The sequence below is a fragment of the Numida meleagris genome, chromosome 25 (assembly GCF_002078875.1).
Source record: "Numida meleagris isolate 19003 breed g44 Domestic line chromosome 25, NumMel1.0, whole genome shotgun sequence".
Classification (NCBI taxonomy): Eukaryota; Metazoa; Chordata; class Aves; order Galliformes; family Numididae; genus Numida; species Numida meleagris.
The window spans coordinates 2,411,308-2,422,041 of NC_034433.1; the positions used below are offsets into that span (position 1 = coordinate 2,411,308).

At 53.7% G+C, this 10,734-nt stretch overlaps 1 protein-coding gene across 2 annotated transcripts in view; it reads right to left on the reverse strand.

Moving 5' to 3' along the window:
• Nucleotides 1,641–10,734, reverse strand: part of SLC41A1 (solute carrier family 41 member 1) — an 18,527-nt gene continuing 9,433 nt past the window's right edge. For both annotated transcript variants that reach the window (XM_021377398.1, XM_021377399.1), the window contains exons 4-11: nt 9,341–9,412; nt 8,910–9,054; nt 8,666–8,812; nt 7,970–8,117; nt 7,289–7,368; nt 6,340–6,474; nt 5,175–5,323; nt 1,641–4,045 (exon numbers count right to left, since the gene is read on the reverse strand). In XM_021377398.1, the coding sequence (XP_021233073.1) occupies nt 3,860–4,045; nt 5,175–5,323; nt 6,340–6,474; nt 7,289–7,368; nt 7,970–8,117; nt 8,666–8,812; nt 8,910–9,054; nt 9,341–9,412 (1,062 nt within the window). In that variant the 3' untranslated portion in view covers nt 1,641–3,859. The remainder of the gene's footprint in view (nt 4,046–5,174; nt 5,324–6,339; nt 6,475–7,288; nt 7,369–7,969; nt 8,118–8,665; nt 8,813–8,909; nt 9,055–9,340; nt 9,413–10,734) is intronic.

The following is a 10,734-nucleotide window of genomic DNA, read 5'->3' on the forward strand; positions in this document are numbered from 1 at the left end:
CCCCACCCCCGGCGCCGCGGTCACGTGAGGGTCAGGCGGAACCGCTCCCCGCCACGCGCAGTTCCGGAGCGCGTCGGGTCCGCGGGGCGGGGCGGGTTCGGTGCGAGCCGGGCGGCGGGGGTGGGGGGAACGGGATGGGATGGAAAGGAACGAGGAGAATGGAACGGAGCGGGATGGAATGGGGTAGAATAGAATGGAACGGAACAGAGCCCAATAGGACAGGACGGAGTAGGATAGAAGAGAGCAGAAGAGAATGGAATAGAGCAAAATGGAGCAGAAGAGAGTAGGATAGAATAGAACGGAATGGAATGGAATGGAACTGAATAGAATGGAATGGAATAGAACTGGGTAGAACAGAACAGGATGGAATGGAATGGAATGGAATGGAATGGAATGGAATGGAATGGAATGGAATGGAATGGAATGGAATGGGATGGAATGGAACAGAATGGAATGGAATAGAACTGAATAGAATAGAACTGGATAGGATGGGATGGGATGGGATGGGATGGGATGGGATGGGATGGGATGGGATGGGATGGGATGGGATGGGATGGAGTGGAATAGAACTGAATAGAACTGAATAGAATAGAACTGGATGGGATAGGATGGGATAGGATGGGATGGGATGGGATGGAGTGGAATAGAACTGGATAGAACTGAATAGAATAGAACTGGGTAGAACAGAACAGAACAGAATAGAACTGAACAGAATAGAATGGAATGGAATGGAATAGAACTGAATAGAATAGAACTGGATGGGATGGGATGGAGTAGAACTGAATGGAATAGAATAGAACTGAACAGAATAGGATAGGATAGGATAGGATAGGATAGAACAGAATGGAATGGAATAGCACAGAATGGAATAGAGCAGAGCAGAATGGAAGAGAGTGGAATAGCACAGCCTGGAAGGGAATGGCGCAGAGCTGGGGGGGCTGCAGGGGCCATTGGAGCTCATGGAGCCCCACTCCCTGGCTGCTCCGGGGCTGCCCAAAGTTACAGCACGTTACGGAGGCCGTTACCAAATGCCCTTTGGATGCTGACGGGTGCAGGGCATCACCCACAGCCCCGCGGGTTTGACCCCCCCCCCATGGGAAGCCCTCCTCCTTACTGCTCAGCCTGCCCCCCCCCAGCACAGCTCCGTGCTGTTCCCACGTGTCCTGCCATCAGCTCCCAGGAGCAGGGACCCACGCCTCCTTCCTCCCCCCCTCCCCTGGAAACCACAGAGCTCCACCATCGCTTTCCCCCAGCTGAACCCAGAGCATCCCCCCCCCCCAGTATCACACAGCCACCCCATGCCCACTGCCCATACTTGGTGCAGCAGGGGAACACCCACCAGCATCTCCTGCCCCAAACCCACCCGGATCCCACCAGGCGAGGCAGCATGCAGACTGCTCACCTCCCGTTCTGACCAATTGTGTTCAGCTTAACACAAAATTATTTCTTTTCCTAACTCTCATGGCGGTGAAAGGAGGCCCCTGCCAGCCCCGGCAAACTGCAAAGCAGGAGAAACCTCCAACTACAGCGAGAGCGGGAGGAAGGAAGGGCAGCGCAGTCCACGTAAATAAATGTCATCTTTATTTAACGAAATATAATTTATCAGTTCCGTTGACATCCGTCAATCCAGTTACGGTAACTATAAATAATTAAGACAGTCTTTTTTTTTTTTTTTTTTCCTTTAATAAAAAGAGTAAACCGGTATTTCTCATTGGCAGCCAGCTGGAGGGTGGGCCATGCAACCGAGTGCACGTGGTGGGAGAAGCTTTTGGCCGGCCACGTTCTGAAATGCACGACGAGATTTGTCCCCACCCCACGCACCCCACAGCGCCTCTGCACCCACGGGAGACCACGAGCACAGATCCTGCCCCAGCACCAGCTCTGTCCTGGGGAACTAAAGGCCGATATCACACCACATTGCGGCCATACACAACCGTGTGTCAGTGGAAGGAAGTCTCGCAGCCGCCCCTCAGCAGCAGGCAGAGAAAGGAGGTGACAGCAGAGGATGCTGAGCCCCTGGGCTCAGACTTTGCGCTTTGGGGTGGGAGTTTGATTGGAGTTTGGTTGGCTCTTCTGTTGGTTTGGTTTTTTTCCTCGTGGTTTTGAATGGGACCTGCGAGCAGCCAAGTCACTACGGGGAAGGGGAGGAGGGGCAGAGCTACTGCCACTAAAGACACGGCACAGATGGAGGGGGGAAGGGAAACCTCCTCACATCAGCAAGGAGAGGAGGGGAGCGCTGCCTCTTCGTGCCAGAAATGCTGAAGTTAAGCTAAGGGAGGAACTGAAGCCCATCAAGGCAGGAAAAGAAAAGCAGCAGCCTGCAGGGAGCCCCAAATCCTGCAGCTCTCGGGTGATGCCCTGGAGCTGCAGGCACCCAGGACAAGCAGCAGCACAGCAGGAGCAGGGCTGCAGTGCTCCAGGCTGCAGCATGAACTCCTGGGTACTGTGGGCATCTCCTCAAATGCTTGGGAGCAGCATCTCCCAGTGCTTTGGGCACTGCAGCACAGCTGGGTCCCATGGGACACTGATTTCTCCATCCCTACTGCTGTTAGGAGCTCTCTCCCATGCTCACATGCATTCAGTTTATGTTCATGCATCAGAGCCTGCTTAACAGCGCTGTCGGATTGACCACATCACTTGAACTTGATGCAGCTGAGTGATGCTTCCAAGTCAATAAGAACCCGCTTCAATAAACTGTGCTCAGCTCACTGAATCGATTTGTACCCAGATGGGAAAAGTAAAAAGCACCGAGTGCCAACAGCACTCAGGAAGATGATTTACAAATGCCTCAGCCACGCAGCCAGAACGGGTTTGCTGTCGCTACGCTGCTGCAGTCTGCATGAGAATCCTCCCAGGCAGAGGAAGGGAGGGCTTCCCAGCCACCTCCCAGCTGGGCAGCACAAAAAGCAGGAGGGAAACAAGGCTCACAGTGCTCAGCCCCGGCTGGCGTGCTGGGCCCTCACCGACCCCAGGCTCCACGTGCAGCTGAAGGCAAGCAGGGTGCTCTGCTGAGGAGCATGGAGCGCTGCACTGACAGCCCAGGGCTGCAACAAGTCAGGCTGCTCCGCCGACCTGCTCCCCAGCTGCCTCCTATGCACACAGAGAAAGCCAACGGCTGAACACAGATGGCATCTCCGAGGAGACAGCAGCAGCGTAACGCTCCTGAGTTTGAAATGCTTCAGGCTCAGCAAGGGGAAGGTGCCGAGCAGCCCCTTCCCAGCTGCAGCGGGCCCATCACCGGCACGCACACGGCAGCTGAAAGCAGGCCTTCATGCACACAGCTGGATAAGCACTCGAGCAGAGACTTGCATGCTTCGGGTGCGAGGCACAGGGGAGGGACTGAGGGAGAAAACACGAGGGAGGAAGGTCACAGGATAGAGAAAACAGGAGATCCCCGTGCCCTCATCCACAAGGCCGTACTCTGCCAGAAGGTGCCTGCTTCGCAACGTACATCTGAACCTCATCTGCAGTATTTAAAACGCTTATGAAGCGAACAAAGCAGCCCTTCACCTCCAATGGCCGGGCCAGGCGGGCTTCCTGCGCGCTCCATCGGACCGATGGGCAGCTCCCCTGGAACACGGGGTCAGACAACTGCTAGGAAATTGCACTTGGTGATTGTCTCATTACACTTTCGCCTCCTTCCTAAAACTAGATTTATTTTCTGTACAAACTTGGCTTGAAATATAAACCACATAAAATTCCCATTGAAAATAATGAGAATCCTGTATCAAAGAATGAAGTCTCGTGAGAGACGGGGGGGGGAGGGGAGGAAGCAGAGAAGAGCAAGGGTGGAAGAAAAACAACCATGACAAAAATGAACGGAGGAGAGCTGAGAGGAGGGGAGGGGTGGCAAGGAGAGCTAGTCCCCCACATCGGAGTCCCGGTCACCGATAAGCCAGAGGACATGAAAGCTGAGAGCAAGGAGACCTGTTCCGATCAGGTCGCCCAGCGCTGTCAAGTAGGGGATGGAGAAGTTGTCAGGATCGAGGTCCCTGCCCCACATCCAGTGCACCATCCAGTCAGCAATGTACAGCAGAATGAGAACCTGGGGTGGGGGGGAGGCAGAAAAGAGCCACGTCAGCCACGGCCCCGAGCTCTGCAATCCCCATCCTCACGGAGCAGCACTGCGGCCGCTCACCTGTCACCGACACAGTGAAGCATCAAGGCTCAGAGCACTGGAACCCGCACACCACGAAGTCTACCTACATTTTGCATCTCCATCTTCAGATCTAACCAGAACAGGCTCAAAGAGAGCGCTCTGAAGCACGTAGGACCCTTGGGAAGGGACAGCAACATCTGGATTCCAAAGATAAAGAGGCAAAGCTACCCCAGCACCATGTGCTCCCCGCCTCCTCCAGTGCAGTGAGAAGATTCACATCAGTGTTTAAAGACAGCAGAAATCCACGCTGGATTCTCTGCAGCCTCACGTCTGGGACAAGGACTGGAAGAGGCTTCATGCCTTTGGCCACCAGCTCGCACTGCAGCACCACGGAGCCCCGCAGCCCAGTGCCCCCCGGCCCGCACGCTGCTCACACCACGGCTCCGCAGCGCAGCTGTGGGCGGAAGCCCCCTCCTCGTGCCCAGGCACCCGGCAGGAGTTCACCACCTAAATTCAGCCCCCTGGATGACAGCTCTCCGCTCTCGCCTCTGATGGATGCTCTGACTCATTTCCTCAAGCCGGCTTCGGTTGTTGATTTTAGGGGACACTGAAACCAGGGGGCGAGCAGGGGGAGCGCGGCCAGGCTTTGTACAAAACTCCCCAACCAGAACAGCTCTCCCTTCCCTCCTACACAGGCAACTGCTCGTGCAAACAGCAGCTGCATTTCTGCAGCAGGAGCAGCTGGCTCAGCACACAGCCCTCACAACAACCGCTGCCCATGGCTGCTGCGAGGGGAGCAGGAGCTGCCAGGCCCCTTCCCCCACGAGCACGGGGGGGTCCTGCAACCTGCACAGCCTGCTTTCTTCACCAGCAATTAACTAATTACTAAAGCGCCTTATAGAATAGATTAACGCAGAAGAGCGAAGCAGCGCAGAGACCCCTTAGGGATAGTGCACATCCCTCAGCAGTGCATCTACAACTCAGCTGGCTGAGCAGCTCCCTGCTGCAGGTGGCATGGCAGCATCCCCTTACTGCAGCCTGAGCAGTCGCAGCCCCTGGAAGGGCTTCAGCTCACCTGGAGAAGTGCAGCTGTCATGTAGAAAACAATGAAAATCGGGGTGAGTGTAGTGTGTCCACCTTGCATGGAGCTGATGGTGTAAAGGAAAACCAAGTGTCCAGGCACGACCAGAAGAAAGAGCACACGGGCAGAGCGGGAATTCACATCTGCTGGGAAACAAAGGTGGAGGTCAGGCTTCAGTGGGACGGGAACACAGCAGCTCTGCAGCCTACCTACAGCTGTGGTGTAAGCCAAAGCAGACTCCAGAGCACTGGACTCTCATCCTTGCACTCCAGATTTAGGCTGGAAAGCAGCACCCCGAACGCTGACTTAAGTGTCAGGATGAACAAAGACACTATGAAACTTGGTAGGAGAGCTTAACTCTGCCCCCAGAGCAAAAGCTGTGCTCAAAGCCCAGCTGCCAAAGGGACTCGTGTCCCACCTCCGACAGCGCTAAGTTCCAAACCGCCAGGAATCCACCATCAGCACTGGATTTCCTTGGAGCTCGGCCTGCACCTTGTCTGGAGATCAGTTTTCTGACAGGTGACCACCACGCTGGAGACCTCTCCCCCCTTCTGCTCCCAAACCCTGCAGATTACAGCTGGTACACGGGAACAGAGCACCTTGGATCGCCCTTTCCAGGGGGCAGCCCTCTACCAGAAGGCCAGAATTCAGGCTAGGGGGTTTCAAACCTCCCCAGGCAGCCTAGAGTACAACCATCTCTGCCCACACCGTGTTGGAGTGCAGGTTCGGCTGTTCTCTGCTACAAATAACAGGGCTAAAAAGCATCTGCAGGTTAATTTTCTGTAACTGTAGCTCTATAGGCCCAGCAGACCTGCAACACGCAGGCAGCCTCAAGGCAGGTTGAGGTATCCTGAACATCTGGAAAAGATTTACTGGGTGGAGGATTTACAGCATTACACAGTCAGGGCACGGGACTTCGGCAACATGTTTTCCTAATCCAGCAGGGCTATGTCTTCTTGCATAGCAGCTTTGCTAAAGGTCCACCCGTCTCTAGAGGGCAGGCCAGGCCAGAAGAGCAGGCACATCCAGCAGCTGACAGCTGCCTCTGAGCCTCAGCCACCATTTCCCGTGACAGTGCTCCAGTGACGGAGCTCAGCCTGCCATTTGCAGCAACTGCTGCTGGCAGAACTCAATACATTCCAAGCCCTAACTCGAGTACCTGAGCTGAAGAAAGTGCTGCACGGGCTGGGGCACTTGCGAGGGGCTGTTTCAGAGCTCTCCCCAGGCATCCCACTCATGTGCAGGTAAGTGGAGATGCGACTCGCCTGCACTGCCACCAGGTTGCCACCCACACCTGCAGATAAGAACAGAGCAACACGGTAACATCTCAATCCCATTTGAAAGTCATTTGCTACAGCCAGCACACCCGGAGCTGCCGGGTGCTAGGATAATGCAAGAGAGTCTATTTTTGACACAAGCTCCACTTTTGCAGGATGGAAAGAGCTGAGACAAAGCACGCTGTTCTGCAGTTTCCCCCCAAGGCCTCCTAGTAAAATACGGTTCCATCACTGCAGCTTTGATTGGAAACAATATGTGAAACAAAACCAAACATGACGAGTCGGTCACCGCAACAGACACGGGAACTTTAAAGCTGCTGGGTTTTGCATGAAGCATCATGGAACTCTGGAACCTGCTAACGCAAGATGCGCTGCTGCAGAACGAGCTCAATTTATTGCAAGGCTGAGAACGAGCACACAGCAGAGTTCCCTTGGTTCATTAGGCAGAAACGAGGTCAAAGCTTTATTCCAGAATAAACCAGATTTCCTGACTCAAGTTGCAAACCCAAATCTTTACGTTATTGAGTGCTACAGGGCTTGCATCTTGGGTCTTCCACCAGCCAGAAGGAAGCAGAAAATGAACACGGTTCTTGTTGCAGCTCAGATTTGGAAAGCTTCTCTCGGGCAATAGCCTCCCCAGGGCCAATGACCCCTCTGGTGGAGAGCTGGCACCAGGGGGAGGCATGCTGCTGCAGTTGGGTCTAACCTCTGCATCTCCCTGGTGATCCAGCAGAATTAGCCTCCTCAGTCTGCCTGCAATGAGGCAGAGGCCAATTTCAGCGTATGCCAAGAATCATCAGAGCTGCAGTGTCACAGTGGAAAGGAACTTACCGTTGATAACCGGTGTGAAGACAGCCATCCCAGCAAAGTTCGGATCTGAGACTGTTCTGTCCAATATTAAACCCCCAACGCTGCAGAGGGAAGACCAAGGAGGTCAGTGCTGAAAGCTCATCGGGCAACACACAAAGCGCTGCAGGTCCCCTCTGCTGCAGTGCGTGCACTGCGTGACATATCCACCCACCAAGGCGTGCAACAGCCACAGTGTAGGTGCATGGTTTTAGGCCTCAGTATTTGGTAACAAAGGAAAGCTCCAGCACAGCCTTTCCTCGTGGCTGCCCAAAAAAAAGATGAAATCCCTCAACATGTGGCATACTGCAACGCAGTAATCCAAAGCAATCCTGCCCTTCAGAGGGCAAAGAAGGCTCTTGTGAAGACTGCTGGACGGGATCTGTGGCTGTGCCAGAGTCTCCCTGTGCAGCAGCAGGCATGCTGCTGAGGCCTTGGATTCCAGCAGTCAGGTGCTCAGTGCCCCTGGGCCTAGATCCCAGCGTCTTTGTCTGGAAAACACAACGTGACCTCCAGTTTCCTGGCAGAGGCCACCATGGAAGGAGAAGTTTGGTTCTCTGCCTTCTTTTGGAATCTGTCGAGCGTGAATAGGGTGAAAGGGCTGGGGGGAAAGGGTAAATTTTCTGTCTACGTCTCAGGGAGAAGAACTCTTCCACACCTTCCTACCTGCTAATTGCCATTGCAATAATGACTGGCTCCCAGCCAGAGTACAGCACCTCCCGAGTGGCTGCATTCTTCTTGGCAATGATGATCCAGATGGGCAGCAGAGCTATGAAGAAGGCGCACACCAAGGGATTCACGTATGCTTTGCTCTCTGAGGGGGAAATAAGCAAAGGCAACAGATCAAGGACACGTCCTGGGGGCAGCAAGATGTGGTGCTACTTCAGCTGAGCTCATCAGACCTGCTAGCAGACTGCTGCCATCCCACAGAAACTAGACCAGGCCAGCCTCAACTCCACAAGGCCTAGCGGTTCCTCCTGATGCACCTGCTGGGTGAAATCTCTTCAGTTTCCTAACTGCTCCTTCCTACTTCCCACTCCTGGGCGAGACCTCCCAGCACCGCTTCACCTTTGGCTGAACCTGGCTGAGTCACATCCTCTGCATCCCAGCCACCAGGGGAGGAGGGAGGAGGAAGTCTACAGCATACAGCTGCAGCTCTGCACTGAGGTCCCCCAACTGGTGTTGACAGTACAAAAGATTACATCCAAAGCTGCCTTCCCCCACTGTTTTAGCCACTACCAAGCTCCTGGCACTTGGAAGCCCCAAGAGGAGTAACGGTAAAGGAACAGGGTGAAACACAAGGGAGATGCTGCAGCAGACACAAGGACCAGGCAGAGACAAAAGCCTTTTGTTGCTCCTCACCCAGCTCTTTGTACAAGCCCCAGCTGATTCCTGAAAGCAGAGCCAGGGTGATGAGATCTCCCAGGCTGGCAGCAATTGGCGTGGCTACGTTATCAGGATTGATCCCCATCTTCCTGGATCCAATGATGACTCCAATCATGATCATGCCTACGGCAAAAAAAGAGGAAGAAAATTGGATGATGGCAAGGAGAGCCCAGCTTGTTAGGAAGAGGTGCGTGGAGAACGTACAGGATGGGTCTCCTACCCAGAACAAGGGAAGCAATGAAAGCAGTAGCTACACTGCTGGCACAGAGCAGGACAGCATGGTCAAGGCTGAAGTGCCCATCTGGAATCCATCCAAATATCACTGCTGCGATCGAGGCCAGGAAGCCAACCACGGTAGCCTGAACCTGAAAATAAAAGCGAGATCGTCACCAAGAAGAATAAGAGGCAAACTGGTCCTGGGGAACTATGTCAGCTGGGTTAGCATGCAGCAAGGAAGCACCAAGTTCAACCTTCGGGGCTAACTGCTGTGGTAAGGTGACTATGGGATAATAAGGTGCCATTTGTTTCCCCACTACACATGCAATACTGACAGTCATTACCCAGGAGAAGAAATTCAAACCTTCTGATGTCTCTTCAAGTTGGACTTCACCAATTACCAATGTTCCCACCTTTTCCTTCACATTTTCTTACCTGTATCAGAGCCATGTTCCCTGTTATCATCTTCCAGAGCTCTTTGGGTGTATCCATTTGGCCAATATTAGCCTGCAAGAAGACATCATGGCATCATTAGAGCCTTAAAAAATGGATGGCATTTTGCACTTGCTAACAGTCAGATTCCTGCCTTCCAGCTATGCAGGTCTGTGCCAGGAGCAGGCGAGAATAATGACTGCAAATCCTCACCTCTTATGGGAGAGCAATTCAGTAGCAAAGGCACGAGTGTCCACGTGCACACAGGTGTACAGCCAGGGTACATCTCTGCAGTAACAACCAAGTTTGGGGCATGCAGTTCTGTGAATATCACGTGGGCTACACAATCCAAATAGCTACCACGTCTCTTCCAACAGTTAGCCTGGCTTTGTAGCCCAGCACGCCAAAGCTGATTCCAGTTTCAGCTTTGACACCTTCTCTTTCCATCAGCAGGAACGGGCTGACACGCTGCTATGCAGCAAGAGCAGAGCGCTACAGAAGGAATTTTGATGTGAGCCTAAGGCAGAATCAACAGCAATAGAAATTCTGATGAAAATCCTGCAAAAGCAACAAGATACGCTTCGCCCTCACGCAGAGTCACGCACTGCTGCTTGAATCCACTTCAGGGCTGACGAAGCCAAGCCTGGCCCAGGCCCAGCTGGGTCACGCTGCCCTTCGAGCCACCCAGCCAGGAGGGAAGCAGGGGTGCCCAGATCCCAGGTCAGCTATCTGAGTGCCCCCAGCTCTGACACGGGGCAAGGCCGGAGCAGCACCACATGGGCACAGGGAGCTGGCAGCAGGAACTACTGCTGGGGATAAAAGTTGAGTAAACAAGGCTAGTGCCACGTGGAGACCTACTGAGCAGCAGGAAGCAGCCGTGGCACACGGGTCACCTGGCATCACTACGGGAGATGCTGATCAGAATAACCAGAACAGACGGAAAGCTGCTTTAAGTTCTTGGCGTACAATCCAACCCAAACCCAGCAGAATCCCTGCAGGTCGCAGCTTGTGTGGAACACGGGAGTTCTGCTCCCCCCAGCACCTTCTGGTCTTCACAGAAAGTTGGAGAAAGGACAGGCAGAGAGTATGTGCCTGTATACAATCCTGTAGTACTGAAAGCTGAAGAAGAAACAAGCTTGTCACTGCGAAATCATATGGGAGAGGCTCAAGAAATCTGAAGTAGTTGCACGATGGAGTCACTGGCTGAAAGAGTCAGACTTCTGACAAACAATAGAGCAGCAATTCCTGCCTCTCAGGTTTCTTTCCTGGTCTACACAAAGAAAGAAATCTACCACCAACCAACCCTTGTGCTCTCCTTACCGTGTACACATTTCAGACAGCTGCCAAACCACAGCCACCAGCACTGAGATGTGCCCACCAGCACTGAGATGTGCCCA